General features: G+C 32.6%; 1 protein-coding gene and 1 long non-coding RNA gene across 4 annotated transcripts in view; both read right to left on the bottom strand.

Annotated features, from left to right (window-relative positions):
- Positions 1-289: 289 nt before the first annotated feature.
- On the bottom strand, positions 290-9,841 carry LOC119636183 (putative fatty acyl-CoA reductase CG5065). Of its 2 annotated transcripts, none has more exons than XM_038031396.1 (11): positions 9,747-9,841; positions 9,297-9,673; positions 2,790-2,906; positions 2,609-2,713; positions 2,372-2,515; positions 2,174-2,308; positions 1,859-1,979; positions 1,466-1,765; positions 1,237-1,369; positions 652-909; positions 290-593 (listed from the first exon to the last, which is right to left on the bottom strand). In XM_038031396.1, exons 2-11 carry the CDS (start codon positions 9,633-9,635, stop codon positions 446-448), a joined length of 1,800 nt encoding a protein of 599 aa, XP_037887324.1. In that variant the 5' UTR covers positions 9,636-9,673; positions 9,747-9,841; the 3' UTR covers positions 290-445. The 2 variants fall into 2 exon arrangements, with proteins under 2 accessions (XP_037887324.1, XP_037887325.1); XM_038031397.1 differs by having other exon boundaries at positions 9,297-9,670.
- Positions 9,842-10,372: 531 nt separating this feature from the next.
- Positions 10,373-20,029, bottom strand: part of LOC119636185 — a 38,655-nt gene continuing 28,998 nt past the window's right edge. Inside the window, exons 1-2 of one of the 2 annotated variants that reach the window (XR_005247133.1) lie at positions 18,704-18,786; positions 10,373-10,735 (exon numbers count right to left, since the gene is read on the bottom strand). This is a non-coding gene — a long non-coding RNA (uncharacterized LOC119636185). Of the gene's footprint in view, positions 10,736-18,703; positions 18,787-20,029 lie in introns of those variants that run through there. The other variant, XR_005247132.1, reaches the window with a different exon arrangement.

The following is a 20,029-nucleotide window of genomic DNA, read 5'->3' as shown; positions in this document are numbered from 1 at the left end:
AATAACATAATTTTTTTAACAGATACTAGAAACACTTCATTGTTGTTGTTGTCATTATTATTCTTTTAACTGTAATTATTCATTATTTGTGTAAATTTTTCTCATATATTTTGAATCATATACATACGTGTATATATATAAAAAAAAAAAACAAAAATAACAAATTTCTTTTCCAACAAAGAAAAGAAGAAGGAAAAATTCTTATCAGAGGCATTAAATTAAAAATAATTAAAAAACAAAAAAGAAACAACAAAAACAAAATGAATCTTAAAACACATAAACAAACCATATATTAGTTCTTAATTATTTGTCAAAGTTCAAAAATAAATAAAAAAAAAAAAAGAAAAAGAAAAGCAAACACGCGAAGATTAGTAGCAAATTGTAAGCCTGTGTATAACGTACGCCATACAGTGAGCTCACTTACTCATACGCATACAAAAGAATATTACAAAAATGGTATTAGACGTAAAAATTTGGTAATATATTGTAAAAATGCCGTCCATAAGGCATTCAAGCGTTTCGAACGTTTCATTAAGAAACGCCATGTGCACATGACTACCACCAGTTTCGACAATAGATGCAAATAATATAATCTAAAACGTTTAAAAGAAAAGAATTTTAAATATTCTTGAGAGATTCTTTCTCACTTACCTAGTCATGCGTTTTCGACTAGCGGGCAATGATTCCGGCCTTTGCTTAAAAAGAAATTGTCTCAAGCCTAAGACATATTGCTCCACATATTTCAGCCAATCGATATTAGTTACATCAAATAAAAAGTTATTGCGATCTTTTGGACTTAAGGTATGGAACAATGCGTGCACGTTATCGTCTTTGAATTCCCATTGATTTACCGCAAAATAATTTAAGCATTCGACGGCTTTATAAAGTTTATGTTGGATTTTCACAACACTAAGTGAGAATTCAAAAAAGATAGAAATATATATTTAGGTGGTGCACAAGTACAGAAAAATGAGTCGCCCCTTCATCGTTCATTTCCTTTCAGATTTTGTCATAATTCTGTCTACTTTTAATTTTCAAACTTTCGATCTACTATACTAGCATCAGTAGCATCAACTTGCAACGAATTATTATGAAAAACGTATATCTTGTCATCAAGAAGCAAATGCCGCAATTTTGATATTCATCTTAAAAACAACAACCGCACATGATCTTTGATAAGCGAAGCGAAAGTTCGACAAGAGGGCGACCCGTTACTTTTTACTCCGCTCTACTTACAATGGCTTTTTACCCATAAGACGTGCCAAAGCATCTAGTAAATAGGCCGGTATATAATGTACAAAAATTCCATATATAGTATTTAAGGTAGTACTCCTACGCAGTACGCCTGACGGATACCAAACACAACTTTCTGTTAAAGCAAAAAAAAAAAAAAAAAAAAAATAGGAGAAAACAAATATTTTAAATTACTGTTATCGTTATTGTTTTATTATTCATTTCTACTTACCCAACGGATGCTTGCGCACCATTGATAATGTATGGTTAACAAATTCACCCCATTTTATGGGATGTCGTTGTCCAGTACAACAATTGTAAATGGAAAAGTTATCAGTTTTATGGGTTGCTTTGCGCCATGCAGCCGCAATCATTAAATTAATCACAATATCTACAGGTACCACATCGGCTACATAATTTGGTTCGCATACTATTGACCGAAATAAACCTTTAGCTAAGGCAGACAATAAACCAGTTGGACCATTAAAATTATCAATCCAGCCAGCAAGAGGTTCATTTAAACTGGCAATTACTATGAAATGAAATGAAAAAAAAAAAAAATATATATATATGGAAAACTTAAAGCAAAAAAGCGAAAAAGGAAATCAATTGTATAACACTATACCTATGGATGGCCTCACTATGGCTACTGGTAGATTACCGGCTTCTTTTAGTAGCATATGTTCCGCTAAGGCTTTTGTAAAGGTGTAGGTATTGGGACGTTTACCAATAAGCGAGGGTGTAAGCTACAAAATAAAGAATTAAATCGTTTTCAATATTTTTTCAAAACTATTTTCTATATTTTACGCAAAGCGGAAAAGGATCTAGCACTTTTGCAGAGTAATAAACATTCACGCATTTTTATTAAGACGGTTAGATTTAGCAAAAAGTCGATTTGGTCTTACAGCGTCTGTCCGTACGTCCGTTTCAAACTGTTTACCTGATCAAGCATGTCTTCAGGAAGCCAATTGATTAAAGAAATGATATCATCGGGATTGTACGGCGGTGCATATATAACTTCTTGAACATCGGTTCTATCGCAATTGCAATAGGCAGTGGAGACATGTATAAGCGCCTGTAATTGTGATAACTCGAATTGAATCAATTATTCATTGAAATTAATTGAATGAAAACTTACTTCTAAGAACATCATACGATGGCATAATTCCACCAAACGTTTTGTCCCAAGCATATTAATTGTAACTGATAATTTGAGCTTTTCATCGAACTTAACTGTGGCAGCTGAATGGAATACAATCGATACAGTGCGACATAGTAAAGCCTTAAAAGAATTTTAGAATACAAATAAGTCTTTTTGCTTTTAGTTTTATTTTTAGTTTATTTTTATTTATTTTTTTTTTTTTTTTTGTTATACCTGATCACTTTCGGATATGCCCAATTGCTCGGACGTTATATCACCTCCTATAGGTATAACTTTACATAATTCTTTAGGATTTTCTCTTCCCAATTTTTCGAACAGCTACGGCAGAACGCAAAAATCAAAAATAAATTGAAAAGTTGAAAAATAAGTTTTAAAAAATTACATCCAAACCTACCGGCGCATTTAACATTTCATTTAAACGATCCGATACATCTTGTCCACGTTTAGGTCGTATCAATAAATAAATATTTTTTATATCTGGACAAGAGCGTAATAATTTTTCAACCAGTACCTAAAAAAGATATGAAAGAAAGAAAAGCTTAGCAGGTTATACTTTATCAAAAAATGAACAGAGGCAAGTGACAACTTTGCGGAGGGCCACTGTCCACCGTTAAGTGCCCTGTACCACTTCGCTTAATATAACGACTTCCTAAAACGATTTTTCATAATAAGACTTTATACAATAAGTAGTTGAAAAAGCGGTCCGATCCGAACCATTTTCAATAGCGAGTTCTTAGATCCAAACACGTCGGTGTGTCAAATTTAATTAAAATATCTCAAAAAATTCGATCCAATAATACAAGACGGACGCAGGGACAAGATTATGTCGACTCAGAAACTGATTTTGAACCGATCAGTACGATAAAAGGCGGGTCTCCTAAATTACACGGACAGATATCAGGGAAATAAACGGGCAGACAGGCTGAGATCGAGTCAGAAAATAATTCTGACTCAGTCGGCATAATAAAGGGTGGATCCTTCTTAAGTTTTTCTAGGCTCTGCATACATCCGCAAGCAATTGATATACTCTTCGAGCACAAGTGGTGTAGGATGTAAATATTGTTAGCTTTCAGATAATTAAGGTAATAGCTTCAAAAGCTTACAATGCACACCAGTTTATTCGCTTATTTCAATTGCGCCAGTGAAGTGATCAGTAAAAAATTTCGATTTCTCGCCACTTGTCTTAATTCACTACATATGCACAAATTGAATTTCCTAATTCTCAGGAAATTTGGCAGGCAAAGTCCTAATAAGAGTTGCGAGGACCAAAGTCATAAAGTGACTCTGCGTAGGAATTTCATATAAGGGAATATGATAGGCTAATTGTAGTAGGAATATTTTGCTTTGAATATAAGATTCGTCTCGAGTGTACAAAATAATGCCTGGAACAATAATTTCTGAAAGTACTTTACAAAATTTGATTTTATTCATCAAAGTCGCGTTCTTCAAAAATGATACAATTACACCAACGGTCTCTTGACATTTTAATGTCTTTTCTTTTGAGAAGGCTTGTCAGGACACTCAACACACATTTCACCTTTCGAAATGACCTCATCATTTGATGTAAATTTTTTCCCAACAACATTGTTTCGAAATTTATGCCCCTGTAAATAAACGTGGAGAACATTCCTCTCGTGCAAAACAGTGAATAAGGCTAACCTTTGATACCTTTAAAATGTGAACCATCCTTACTATACAATTGTAGAGAATAATTTTCGGTAATGTTTTGACGTTTTCCATGATAATCGTTTTCTTTTGTACGTCCCACGTGTTCAACTGATTCACGTGTTCAGCTGATTTACCCGTCAGTCAACAGGTGAACTTTAGCATATGAAATCTTCTTTGCTTAGTGCCATTAGTTCTGGTAATTATTGACCGATGTGTTACAATAAATATTTTTGAACATAAACGTAAATTAATCGCTTCCATTATTACATTCATAATTCCGTTGATTCGTAAAGTTTTGTAACATTGTTGTGAAGTAAAATTCAGATCATTAATGTGATTAACTTTCATTGCACATATGAAATTTTATTGCACCCTTCTGGGTACATAAATGCTTTAGTGGCACTTAATACCAAGAGACCAGATAAAATGAATAAAAAAAAATAAATAAATAAAATAAATTACTTGTTATTTTTACAGCCACCCACACCTATAGCAAGGTATTCCCCCTTTGATAGACGAAAGTAATGTCCTTAATGACAATGCCAGTTAAATGTTTGCTATCGAATAGAAATCTATAATTTTCGAATAGATGACGCCGCAAAGACTGTAATTATGCGAACATTAGAGTAGCTCTTAATGAGAAAACAACGCAAAAAAAAGTTACAAAGATTGAATTTAATAACATTTAAATATTGACAAGCAAAGGTTCATTAGGCGCGTACATCTTACAAAATATATTTAATTTCAGGCTACTAAGTAAATAACCTGTCGCAGCTACCAAATAATCTTTTCATCATTTCGCTTAATAACATATAATCACTTTTCAAGATAAGGCGCGAAAGTGACCCGAACCGAACCCTTAGGAGTACCGCTCGTCCTTGGGCCAAAACATATAAATTCCATCAAAATATCTCAAAAATTTAGGCTTGTGAGTTGAGCACAAGAATGCAAGGAGTACAGAGATGTACGCTTAGATCAATATGGGCCTATCTCAAGTCCTTTTGGATGTTGTATACATCCGCACAAACTTAATATACTCTTATACCTTAAGAGGTGTAGGGTAGAGAAATGCTTGTTTAGTTTCCCAACTTACTAAAATTTTTAACCTCAGTCAACGTGTTAAGTAATTGAAAATTCAAAATCCTTTCCTTAATTAGGAGCAGACATCTAATATCTAAGAAATCGATTATTCGCAGCACTTGGCGTAATGCGTTTTAATCTGACCTATAAATATTGCCAAGCTAAAACTGTGGCTCTATTAAAACTTCGATCTAGCGGTAAACCATATCGGATGAAATTTCATATGTACTTTTATACCTTTATACTCTTACGCTCTTGCATACGTAACCTTTTATACTTTTACTTTTGCGCTACTTACATAGCTGTATGCTTGTAAACTTATGTAATTATATATTTGTGTACTTATGTGTCAATATGATAGGCCATAATGAAAAGTCGGCGCGATTTTTCCCGCGGTTCGGGCTTATTTCGATAGCCTGCTCTTCTCAGATCATTCCAAACTGGCATGTGGCTGGGCCTTCGCTACTACTTCCTGGCAGCTTCTATGCCGATTTCGCTTCACCAATCGCAAAATTTCATCGAGTTTCATCGTCGACATCCAAATTTCCGAAACAGAATCAAGCAAACCACTCCTGGATCTATCGTTCACTCACAACATTCTCACTGTACACTTTAAAAATTTTTCTATTATCAGCATTTTTACCTTTTTCATAGTAAAAAAGCATCACATAGCGTATTACTTTAGATACATGACTCAATTTCAAATCAAAATAATCTTTTACACCAACAAAGGATTAGAAAACTATTTTCACAAAGCATGTAAGCTGAAATGTCACTTCTTAAATACATGTTCGTTCGAGACAATCAGGTGAGTGTTGTCCGATATATAGGCATCAGCACTATCCCGCGGAAAAAACCACAGACCTAAGACTTGTATACGTAATATTTTTCTATGCCTACATACTATTATACTCCTACACGTTTACTGTTTTCGATGTAAGCTTTGAATAAATTCATTTTTATCAACTTTTTGACTTTATACAAAAAAAAAAAAAAACAAAAAAAAGGCTTCTTTTAAGGATCAGTCTTATATAAACACTTTTCATGTCATATGAGCGAGCATATATTATAGTGCATACAATGAATTGCTCAAACATGCAAAGGATAATAATAAGATTCTATAGTTTTAAAAACAATAATTCGCACGCAAGTCTAGAATGGGTTGGCATACATGTATACTTTATTATCAAACAACGGAATTCCTAAAAGACAATTATTCCTTATTTGCGATGATAAGAGTTGCTTGATAATGCTTTTTTAAGGAGTTCCTCTTTTCGGTTAAGTCGTCTCTTTTGTTGTTTTAAAATATTAATCTTTTCGAAGTAGAAAATAATCCACAACTTTACAAATCGCTTTTTCCACATATATATATTAAATCCAAATTTTTTTGAAAATGAAAAAAAAAACAGAAAAAAATTAATTTGTACTTCAAGCGCGTTTTATTTTAAATCGTTATGTTGATAGCATTTATGAGAAGAGATTCTGTCATACGGTCCGTTTTTATTGTAGGTATATGTAACAAGACCCCACTCAAGAGAAACGCACTACCATCGTCTATTCACTCAATCGATTTAGAATAATTTCTGTTTGTATTCAACTTTTGAGCTATTTCGACGAAATTCGACTCAAAGACGAATCCAATTGAAAATCTCTTGAATCAAAACATTTTTAAGATCACTCCTAACATAACAGCGTATTGTGAAAAGATCGTTAAAAAGTTGCACATACTTAAAATTTTTCGACAAAAATCGCTGAAGCATGAAGATTTTGGTTTGGATGGTCCAATATTTTGAACCCTGTTCCATATAACCATTCTTAGGAAAGGTACGTCTGTAGCAAAATGTTTTCACATTTTATGATTAGAAATGAATCATACAACTACGTTAACAGAAAAACTAGTAAGAACATTATAGTCTACCATTAAATACCCTACACCACATTGTTTAACATAATTCTTAATCTGCATCAAATTATTATTATTTTGGTTAATTTTCATCACTACATATTAAAACTTAGACTTTTCTACTCTACAAAGAATCACTTTTTGTACAAATCCTTATTAGGGGAGGATCCAAAAAATAGGTCGACATGGTCTAAACTTTTTTTGTTTTAAATTATGACTTAATTTTCGTCAGGAAGCATTGAAAATTATACATTTTTGTCGTATTCGTTGTATGACAAGGAGTTCAAAAATTTCCCCAGCCGGTCCAAAGTTTTCCTACCAATTTGGAACGCCGAAATACTACTACTTAGCATAACATGGTACAAAAAGGATATGAAAGATTTCGAAAGAGTCCGAATTCAAATATTTACTTCTTTCATCTAATTCATGCTCATACAGAGAACTTAAGAAACTAGCGAAAATAAAGTTAACCTACCTCTACTGCCTCTCTACCTCTACTTATTTACTTCATTAGACTACTTAATATAATTAAAATTTAAAATTTTTCATTCGCGTTTCAATTGCTCCGTTAACAGCCCCAAATAATGTCCATATATATGTGCCCATATATATGGATAATTTCTTTAACCAAATATTCATATTTATATATATTCAAATGAATATATATATGTATGAATATATATGATATTTGATATGAATTGAATGAATACGAATATAAATATGAATATTCGGTTAAAGAAATTATTTGATTCAACACAAAGCAATAATCTACGAATATCAATGAATATTTTTAAGTAATGAATTCAAGAAATAAGCAATCGATGAATAATGTACAGCGATACTTTATATGTATATAATATACAGAAATGAAACAGCGATAATGATAATATAACACTTGGAAAATGTAATTGCTTTCGGTGTACATAAGATAATTTTGAACCTAATAATTTTGCACGTCATCCAAGCAAGTTGTACCATGACCATGCCTGGTTATGCAGAATGGTAATGCGCCGGCAACTACATTGCCGATGGATGAATTTGAATATTTCCATCCCAGATGTGATGTGTGTGCTGATAGTTTTAGAATTTTTTCCCATTCACGTATTCATTTTATTCCAAGAAGAACACGCTATTCCACGCAGAGCATTAATAAATAAATCAATTTTTTTTAATATACAAAAAAGAACAAGAAAAAGTTTCTGTATATAAACAACAAATTCTATAATCCATTCAAGAAAACGGTTATGTTGCTGGGAAAAAGAAGAAAAACTTTTTTTTGCAAGGAAGATTTAAAGTTTTAATTGGTGCAAAATTTGTCGAGTCCTAGAAGAGCAAACAACTTATATTCGACGAATTTTTAATAAATGATTGGAAAGCGAACTTTTTTCGCAAAGAAGTTATCACTCTTTCTTTATTCTAAAGAAAAAATCTCATTTCTCATAAAACCGTTTATATCGAAGTAGGTCCAAAATCGTAGATCTACTAAACGAAATCCAGCTTAGTTAGTCCAAAAAGATGTCACTATCACTAATTTAAACGAAATTTCATTCCAACTTATTAAACGTTAAAGCTTATAAAGACCAATTTATATGAGAGAGGACTCAAGGTTGCTCCTGTTCTATTTAAATTTTCGCCATTCCCCATTCGTTTTATATGCCGATAGTACGATATATATAAAAGTTGAAAGTTTTTTTTAGAAAGACGTTGCTGCTAAATAGGGTCCGATCCAATCCATTTTCTTGGGTCGAAACATGATGGCGTAAAAAGTTTTATACAAATTACAAGGACTAACATTCGGCAAACAGACGGACAGACGGACACCGATGGAGAAAATAGTTCGAGCTCGACAAGTTCTTCTAGATCCAGCACTCATCTGTAAAAATTGAAAATTTGATATATATGTATATATATATCAATGTCACTTTGTAATTATACTACGCGCGTATTCCTTTCCTACTTTTTTTTGTTTTTCAAATCTTTGCATTATAGGTGAGGGGAGAAGGAATTCTTCGACTGCTGCTTCCGACTCAGATGCCACCTATTAAACATCAATCGGTAGTTAGTTAGAATGACTCTTATTTGACTGTCATTGATGATAATCACTAATATAATATAAGAAAGAATCAGTAGAAGATGTTGATCTACATATAGATTTTTCCCTTACTTTAAATTCAAAATTGAATGATAGATTGAATTAATTGAATTTTGCTGAATAACATTTAAAATATTTAATAGATTCGAAGAGCTTACCTTTCCCATAAAACCAGTGCCTCCGGTTATGAATACACTGCGTCCCGCATAAAACTGTGGTATAGGTATATAATTTGCTTCATTGCTGCTTGAATAATCTTCAAAATTGGATTTTGAATTAAACTGCGTGCCCACATGACCATTCAGCATGGTCGTTGGCGTTGTTCCTGATGCTCGAGTGATTGTTGACGCTGATGATGCTAATGTCGGATTTATCGTTGCTATTGTGTTGGAAGCTGATGCTGATGACGTTGATGAGACCGCTATTGATGTCGCAATTGTGGGCGATTTTAATAGCGTTGGTGATATGACGTGATTGACATTCGAAATTTCGGACATATTGAATATTCGATTTTCTTTTCGTGGAAATTTTTCTACTGAAATTATTTAGAATCGTGAGCTTAGTTGTTGTTGTTGTTGTCGGTTTATTTTCTGCAGCAAATTACTTACACAATCCACCCGAATCGAAGAAGAATTATTTAAAAAACAAAAAAATAAGGAAGAAAAAATTTTTAAGAACACACAAACTTTCTTTTTCTACTTTTATTCGATTTTTTTTTAATTTTTTTTTTTTTTTTTTTTGTTTTTTTGTTTTGTTTCACTCTCTTATTTTGTCTTTTTCGAAAAGCGTTGAGCGTTAAATTTTTCAATTTATCGGAAATTCTTTTAATTTTTGTGACATTTATATTCCCGGACTATGCGATGGCTGTCTCGAAGCATGCAAAGTGTTCAATTATTCTAATAAAAAGGTTAAGCAGGGATTTCCTTTACAGAATTGTTCGCTTGCTTTTGAGGAAGAATTTCTAGAAGCAGTTTTGTTACAATATGTGCGCGATTTTTTTATTTTTATTTTTTTTATTTTAAATATTTCCTGGAATATATATATAAAAAAAAAAAAACCTACTGCTGTTTATCCTTCAAATTTAATTATTATTTCCTTAATTCATATTATCATTAATTAATGTATTTATATATATATATATATATATATATATATATACATATTTATATATATATATATATGTTGTTTTTCTATTTTCTTGTAGAACAGCCGTGGAAGTTAACGGAAGCGTTGAATTTTTTTTTATATTTTTGGTATATTATCAAAAAAAGGAAAAGAAAAAGTATTTAACACATTTTCCTCTGTGTTTTCGTCTATGTATTTCCTCGCTGTGGCTAGTCAGTGTTTTAGTGTCACTAATATTTCAAATATGTTTTTTGGTTTTTTTTTTACTATTTTCTTTTAATGATTATTGTTCTAAAAAAAAAAAAAAATAAAATAAAAATACTTTTCTCTATCAACTGCTTGAAAATGTTGTATTTTGTTTTGAGCTTATTTCCATTTTTAATTTTAATATGTCGGCGAATATTTTTTTTTTTTTTTTTGACAATCACAAACTAAACCAACAAGATGACCATATTTGCATGAAATGCTTTTCCTATAAAGAAGCAGAAAAAAATAAAAAAACATATTATATTTTGTTATATATTTTTGATGATAATTTTTAATCAATATAGCATTTTATACACACATAAAAACCATTTCCAGATACAAAAAGCATACATAATGTCTGTTGTTATTTTCTTTCGCTTTTGCCTCACTTACTTAACTTAAAGCAGATACAACCAGCCAAGGTCAATAGAATTTTGCTAAATTTATTTAAAAGTTTTTTATACATTTTTCATACAATTATCATCCCAAAGGATTTATAAATTTTTGATATGAATAACATGCATGCATGCAACGCACATAGAATGATTCTCTGACTCTGACATCACATAAATTGATTTAGTAATTTTTTTGTTTCTTTTTTTTTTTTCTTTTGTATAACATTCTAACAAAAGGAAAGTTTTAAAACGTAAAATTAAATCCAGTGGAATCATGTCTATGCCTTCCCATTGAAAAAGTGGAGAAAGCCAAGTCCGTAAATTTCTTTCCCCTTCTTTCAATCATTTAATCTGGAAATTTATTGAAAAATTTCACCAGAACGTCTTCTATACTTCTCTGCTCGTTATATGCCTTATCTTTACTCCTTTATCGATAAATTGCACAATTTGCGCGCTTTAAGAGTATGTGACACACGCAAATCCAATTTCGAAAAGGAGGGACGTCGTATGGTATATGCAAACAGTTTTTATAGGAATGATTCATTTTTTTTTTAACAGCTATGGGGAACTATTTGTTCTAATTTCTTGTCAAATTTGGAATTGACTATGATAAGCGAAAAATTCGAATTGACTTATTTAATTATTTGATCGTAAATTTTACTGTCACAGCAAATCGCGAGAAACAAAGAATGAAGAGAGAAAGTGGTAAGCACATAAAAAAGTCTCATTCTGATCCTTGGTTTATTCACGAAGAATATATTTTTCAAAAAAACTTGTTATGCCATACAGTGCGAGAAATTCGTGGAACATTTTTAAGATAAATTGAAAGAATTAAACGAAATGTGCTTTCGTCAGTGAACTGGGACAATGCGAAGTTTATATCTTCAACATCCATATATCCTTTTTACTTGGTATAACCAGCTGGAAAGAGTGCAAATTATTCTTACACACAGAAATATCTGCTAGTTATAGGTATGTTTCTCAATGGATGCTAGATTTAATCTATCGAGTTTAAATTACTTATATTAAATAAGCAAAGTTTTTTTAAAAAAGGCTGGCAACTCAAGTTTTATATCCAACACATCTGTGGTACAAGAGTATATTAAGTTAGACCCATCTTTTGTTATGCCAATCATTTTCTGAATCGATTCAAACTTGCTTGTCCATCTATCTGCTTTATATTTCGTCCCAAAGACGAAAGCCATTGAAGATGGTTCGAATCGGATTACTTTCTTGATCACTTATCACGGCTTATTTTGAAACACTTGATACATGGATAACTTTAGGATGATGTAGGGTATTTAAGAGTAGGCCTCGCCCAATTATAATGTTTTTACTTGTTATGAATAATTTCAATAATTTCCTTACCGACCAAGCATTTATTACTATCTAGCAAAAAACAGTCTGAGAAACCCTCCCAAACTCCTTCTTAAAATGTTCTCTAATTAAAAAAAAAAACAAAAACAAAATATGACATCTAATATATTTTATTTATTTATTTATTAAATAATTTTACAAAGTATGGATTTAAAGACAGTCGGATAACTTAGATAATATTGCTCGCCTCTATTGAAAACTCCATCGTACTTGAGATTTGTGTTGTTAGTCGAGATCCTTGCCCAAATTGAGACACTTTTCGCTCATCTTTACTCGTGGTTCTAAGTCTGACGTTGTAAGCAGCGTTCTCTGGTTTCCAAATATAAACATCGAAACTTCTTTCTCAAAGCAACCATGCAGCTCTACATCATTGGATGAATGTCTTGCAAATCCCTCCATTAGCTCAGCTCATTTACAGATAAAATGCCGTACCGTGTCAGACAACAAGTCTGTCTCAACTAATTCCTAATGGCTTCCCTCACATAAAACTCCTCCGCGTATGCTAGAAATTAGATCTGTACTATCCTAAATTTGAGACGTTCTGTTTTCATTTTCTCTGGTCCCAGGAGAATACCATGGGAATACCCCTGTACATAATATTGCATATTCGACACCAACACTGTATTAACGATCGCCCTCTGATTTCTGCTGACTTGAGGACAATCGACTAGAAGTACCTTAGCAACAGCGCTGAAATAATTTAATGCATAGTTGCCACTTATACCCTTTACATCCGCAAAATAAATACAACACCGGACGAAAAGGAGCGTTACGTGCCTTATTAACTGCTGAACCGCACAAAATGCAATGATCACCCGTACAAAATTAACATAGTGAATAGTCCTTTACGTACACCCGGGGTCTCGCAATCTCTCGATCATATCCTTTTTGTCTGCCCGAATGTGGCTACGTATATTCACAATTCCAAGCTTCGCAAATTATGTTTGTGTGTTGTCTTCACGACCGCAGCGTTTTGGGCATTTTGCGCTCAGGCAATTTGATGGATTAATCAAAACAAACCACATATACATTTACTCGTTCTCACATACTCTTTTACCTTGCAACATTTCGGCTCTTTCATAAAACACCCACATACGAACACTTGTACTCCGGCATATTCCACACTATGAAAATCACTTTGCGCTTTATCATCGCGAAATCATTTACATATCACGTTAAATGACGAGAAAATAAAATAAGATAACTAATTGAACCTTGGGATAGATCACTTCCCGTAAAATGATTACAGTTACGTAGCGGATGTCGTAATACGCAAAATATATATATACATATTGATAATCAAGCTAACTGCCGACTTATAGAACTTCGTGTTCACATTAAATCTTTTTTACTCAACTCAGTAAATCATGGTTGATTTTGCTGACTCTCAGAAGAAGACGAAAAAGAAAATATAATATATACTTGGCCTATGGCGTGCACATACCTTTCTTACTTTTTGCTATTTATAAAAGGTATTTTTTTAAAGTTTTATTTATTTACGATATTCCTCTTCAAAATGCAAGGCTGCAAAAATACGCATATTGTATAGTCGCACAATTCCAAAAATAATTATTGTTAGTAAATGTATGCATACATTATGTATATGCAGATCGAAATGTTTCAGATAAGAAAGAACCACTAGTTGAGCAAAAAATATATATTAAGCGTGAGCGGATGCCTACAATATTCAGGAGGACATTATATATAATCCATGCTTTTTTCTCAAGTAATTTAGGCAGGTCTGTCCATCTGTCCATCAGATAATTTTCGTTGTACTTTTGTCTGTTTAATGCACAAGTCATACATTTTTTGAAATATTCTGATGATATTTGTCGTAGCACTTTTAGGTTAAACTTACAAGTCACACTGACATATTTCGGCTAAAACACAAACGCTATAAGATATGAATTGAATCGGACCATTTTAGGACCGGTGTCGCTTTAAGAAAAATGTTGCAATTTTTAATATTGCTCGACAAAAATGGGTAAAAAATAGTATTAATAAGTGGATTTAGGAAACTTGAGTTAAACCTTCTTCCACATAAGGTTTCCTAATAAAAATTATCCCTCGCCTTCCCTTGCATGACAACAAGATCTAATTTGTAATATTTTGCGATGAAAATTCAATTGATTTGATATCTGAATTTGCAGTGCCAAGTGTGATCCACGGTAAGTAGGTCCATTTTTAATGAATGATGCTCACGCAAGCCAGATTTCTATATAGGAAGAACTCGGTGTAGTCTTTAATATTTTGTGACGCAGAATAATGAAAAAGTGTTTTGGCTGAAGTGGTAGGAGTAGGTGTATAACATCCCGCGTTGCCCGATTGCAGCATTTAAATTCCCACCGCAGTGGGTATTTATCAATCTCGACGATTAATTAAATGCCGCCAAATATTCACGAGCATTTTGCAATTACAGCACATTTTAAAGGAAGAGAACTGCGGTGACTAATATTTAAACGCTTAGAATAATTTGTGCATTTCAAGCTTTAACAAAGCGCTTTGGGATGACAACGAACGGATTACGAAAAGATTTCATTTTTAACAAGCATTAAACATTACTTCTTAATGTGCATGAATTTATTTTAAAACTTGTTATGAAAACTGTTATATAAATTTTCAGTTTAGGCAAATGCTCAGCAGACGTTATAGATTCTGGCAAAGGTGTTGCCAGTAATAGCAGCGTCACTTGGGATGACATGCATAATAAATCACCGACTACGGAAGCGTTGATAACTGTGCCAATTTACTGTTAATCTTTGACATTGAAATGAATTAATTGTTAAAGCAATATGCTTAAGAAACCCCAAAAAGAAACTTAACTGCCAAGGTCTTGTTAGTCGACGAAGTCAATACTATTGCATATTGTTTCAAGGTCGTTTTGCAAATTCATAGTTTTTCTTATATGTTTTTTTCCTTTTAATACTTTTCCAGAGTATAAAAATTCAAACTTGATTTACAAAGCTAGTACGAACATACACCTGTAACTTGTGCCTCTTAATACTTTCTTAAGTATTTTGTTGATGTGTATGCTGACCTTTTAAATCAATCCCTTTTACAAGCATTCCATTCTTTTTCTTTTTGTTTTTTTTTTTTTCGATTTATTCATAACAGTACATAGCCTAAAACCTTTGTCTGCTGTCCAAATGTTAAGAAAAACAATACCATGTTTTACATATACATTTAGGGTACTTGTAATACCATCTAAGGACCGCTGAAGCACTTTCACTTGAACTAAACTTGGCTTTGATTTTTGCACGTGATTTCTTTGCCCATATGTCTGCACCCACACACACACACACACACACACACACGTATACAATCACATTTATTTTGGTTAAGGTGCGCTAGACTATTTAATACCATTATATTATTTATCTATCTACAAGCAGATGTAAGCATATTGATTTCGACGCTCAGCTTGTAAATGCTGTTATCATTCCGCGTTTGAGACTGTTCGAATGACTGTGAAATTGTGCATCGATGCAAGTCAAATCACAAAAAATCTCTGTCTGAGCCAGGGAAAATGGCCGCAATAGCTAGATTTTAATTCTTGTATTCTCTCTGTTTGTCTTTTTCTCAACAAACACACAGCTTAATTTTACATCGGACCAAAGTCGGCGTAAGACACCGAAAAAATGTGTAAAACCAAAGTGATTCACCGATACATTTATTTTACGTCACTCGATGATGAAGTCCTTATGAAGAGTATTCCATATTCGCTGCAAACCTAAGATAATATTCTTATTTGTTTTGTTTCTGCTCTCTTCTCTTATTCTAATTTTAGTTTTTCAAATTGTTTACCGACATCAAGTATCAAATTTTACAAAACTTGTCAGTGACATGTGCGTAAATGCATATAAAATGTCTTGTTTTTTTCATTCTTCATACAAAAATATGGGGGGGGGGGGGGGCCGGGGGCGGTGGGGGGGGATTGGACAAGAGAAAGAATTAAGTACATGAGCATATTTTTCTACGGACAGAAAAATCTGTGTAAGTGACTATCAACGTTGAAATTATGCCAAGGAAAGAAAAGATTAATGAAAGTGTGTATCAAAATTGTGGTTTTAGCAAGTTTTGTGCACAGCCTCCGTCCTCCCAGCCATCACATATATAACTTGCATAACTCTTCTTCAAAATGAATACGAATAGCCCCTAACTAAAACCAAAATATTAAATTTTGGTTCTACAAAAGATATTCTTTCCAAATTGACTATATTAAGAAGATATTTCCTCATTGCAGAAGAGAAGGTGTGTCTCGCTATTTGTTTTTTTTTTTTTTTTTTTTGGTTATTAGATATTTGATTTTCCATTTGAAGCTTCAAAAGGTCGAGACTATCACACACCGCCTGGAAATATGTTCACAGGTACTTGCTTCAATTGTTTGCATTTCAATCTCCTCAGAATCTTTTTTTTTTCTTTCTTTTTTTTGGCTTGTTGTAGGCGTTTGGATTGAGATTTTTCACTTGCAGACCTATCTGCCCAGCAGTTTTTCTTTTAAGCAAGCGCCAAAAGACGCCACATACAAATACATCGAGTGCCGTTTTGCATACGGGAGGAGGTTGCGAGTAAGCTCAGCATATCTTCAGTCAGTTCCGATGACAGTACCGAAAAGAAGCTGGCAAGATTTGGGTGAGAGCAGTGGAAAAAAAAACAGTGTGGATAGATGGCAAAAAAGAAAATTTTGATAGAAAGATTTTCGCTTTGAAGGACAATAGTTAGTTCCTTGAGATGAATATAATTTGTTATCACAAAAGGTATCATAAGAGTTACTTTGCATGGCAAGCTCAACTTTAAAGAAAAAAAATATGGTCATCTGTCTTATTGGCAACATTTCTTAATTGCATTCCCACCTGATCGAATAAGGTGCTGAAATGCGGCGAATTTGAAAATATATATATTAAGAGTAAAAACAGCTGATAAGGTCCACTTAAAAAGAGAAAATTCTAAATGCGGATCGAATTCTTGACCAAATTAATAATATCGCACAAAGGGATGTCCGGGTCTGAGCACGGCAACACTGAACATTTTACAAAGCAATAATGAAAAGTCAGATTTGTGAAGTATCAATAAAGTGCACATATAATGCAATGCTTACTCATTCAATGCTTAATTTAAAAAAAAAAAAATGCATAAATAAACAAATCCGTCAGTCAGCCCTAACCAAGCAAACCGGAAGTAAAGGAGCAACTGTACGTATGTTGATCATTTAACAAATGCTTTTGTTTCGTAATTCAAGACCCTACCGAAATAAAAAGTATGTCATGGGTTCTACTTCCGCTTGCTTATCGTCTTCAATATTAAAGAAACAATTTGAGGAAGTAAAAAATTTAGAAGTAGGACGGCTGTAAAAAGGGATCTGGACTTCGGGGAAAAGATAAAAATTCTCAGAATTCATTTTGCTTATGGAAATGTAAGAGGACCATTCAGAATTCTTTGGAAAGGTTTTCGTGAGTGATATTCTTTAACATCGGAAAAAAGAGCACGACAGACAGTGTCATTCCATTCATTTAAACAAGCAAATGAAAAGTGCTGTTAGTGTGTGTAGTAACGAGCTTTGCGATTTACATGACGTCCTAAAGTTTTATAGGCCATGTTACTTACATGGTAGGGAGCGGAAGCTTCGAATGCTGTTTACTGACTTGTAGGTTTCACAATAATATGTCGAAGACCTCTTACACTAATTATCATAATGGAAAAAGGGCACGTAGAACTCTCCTAAAGCCAAGGACATTCATAGGCCATGTTACTTACATGGAAGGGCGCTGATGCTTCGAATGCTATTTACTGACTTGTAAGGTTTACAATAATATGTCGAAGGCCTCTTACACTAATTATCATAATGGAAAAAGGGCGCGTAGAACTCTCCTAAAGCCAAGGACATTCACAGGCCATGTTACTTACATGGAAGGGAGCTGGTGCTTTGAATGCTGTTTACTGACTTGTAGGTTTCACAATAATATGTCGAAGGCCTCTTACACTAATTATCATAATGGAAAAAGGGCGCGTAGAACTCTCCTAAAGCCAAGGACATTCATAGGCCATGTTACTTACATGGAAGGGAGCTGGTGCTTCGAATGCTGTTTACTGACTTGTAAGTTTCACAATAATATGTCGAAGACCTCTTACACTTAAGTTAATGAAATTAAATAGTTGTCACCAATTATCACAATGGAAAAAGGGCGCGTAGAGCTCTCCTAAAGCTAACAACGTTCAAGTCATAAGATATCCGCAAATTCAAATCCCACAAATTTTAAAACACAGCTCCAAACAATATGTTCCTAGTTAAGGCTGGCATGCATGCAAGGAAAGCAAGGAAATTACGATCAAGTATTTTTGTTTTGAGAACTTGAAATTCCATCTTATGGTTAAAATCCGCTTCAAAACCAAGGTGAAAATCTTTTATACTTCACTTCACTCACATTTATTATTTCGTTTTAATTTTTTTTTTTATTAGTTTCTATTTGCAGATATTGTCTGATTAGGTATTTTTTTTTATTTATTTATTCGTTTTTTTTTTTTTTTTAATTTATCAAATATTTATATTCATTGGAAAGTTATCAATTCAAAACTAACTTTTTATTAATATTTAGTTAAATCATTTTTTCTTTTTTTTCAATTTTCTGGTTAATAATTTAAACGTTGTGATGATACACTAAGCACATATTATTTAAAATTATTGTTTAAAATGTAATTTTTAAAAAATATTACGACTCAAGCTAAATGAAGCAACTGAAGCTGACGACAGTTATTGAAGACAATATATACCGTAACTAAGAGTTTTAGAGATGCTTACAGGCTGAGCTGTGCAAACTTTGGAAAGCTTGAAAAGGTGAAAAAAAAAAAATGATGCCAGCATTAGAACGTATTCATGTACCCTATCGCTTGCTTGCAAAATGCGCAATACAACATAGGAACTTTCTTTTTCCTATCAGTTGGCGGCGAATTGTTTTCTTTTTTTTTAATATGTATTTATTAATGAGTAAATGGAGGTATGTATATACATATATATATGAGAGATTATTAACTTTTGTAAGAATAATATATAAAATAGTTCCGCGAATAAATAGATAAAACGAAATATCCAAAACCCCTTCTACAATGTCGACCCCAAAAATTTTACAAAGAGTATTTCGCTGCTTGAGAAAATCAAAGCATATCTACGGATATGATTTATCCAACTTGCATACTAATCTCTTTCGAAATTTAGATTTAACTTGTATTATCTGTATGATTGGAGTCAAACTTGTGCCTGTACTTGCGAATATTTCTCGGTATTGCAAACTTGACGATAAAATTAACATATAATTCTCTGCCGGCATGTAAGGCAATATTTGCACAAAGAAAACAACTTGTGTATACGCATAGGCACAAAAAAAAAAAAAACAAAAACAAAATAAAAAACAAATCTTAATATTTGTTTAAATAATCGATTAGTGTACAGATTGTTTCCAAGTAATATTGTGTAAAAAAACTCAATTTTGTTGAATAAAACACAATTTTCATCATAATGCTGCTAACGTGTTTTGTCTGTCTGCTAAGTCCTACACATTGGTTTCTTTCCTCAAATTCTGGATGAAAGTAAAAAGTAAAAGAATGAAAAAAGAAGGTAAAGACTGACCTCTGAAGCGAATCTTTGATAATTACTTTCTCTCCCATTAACGTATAACAATTTTGCAAAATACTTTGCTGTTTTGCAGACATACTTCATACTATGTGACCAAATTTAATTTGCGACATGATCATAT

Source organism: Glossina fuscipes, unplaced genomic scaffold, assembly GCF_014805625.2.
Source record: "Glossina fuscipes isolate IAEA_lab_2018 unplaced genomic scaffold, Yale_Gfus_2 28, whole genome shotgun sequence".
In the NCBI taxonomy this organism is placed as follows: Eukaryota; Metazoa; Arthropoda; class Insecta; order Diptera; family Glossinidae; genus Glossina; species Glossina fuscipes.
The sequence above is the reverse complement of the archived record's forward strand: the minus strand, read 5'-3'. Positions and strand labels throughout refer to the sequence as shown.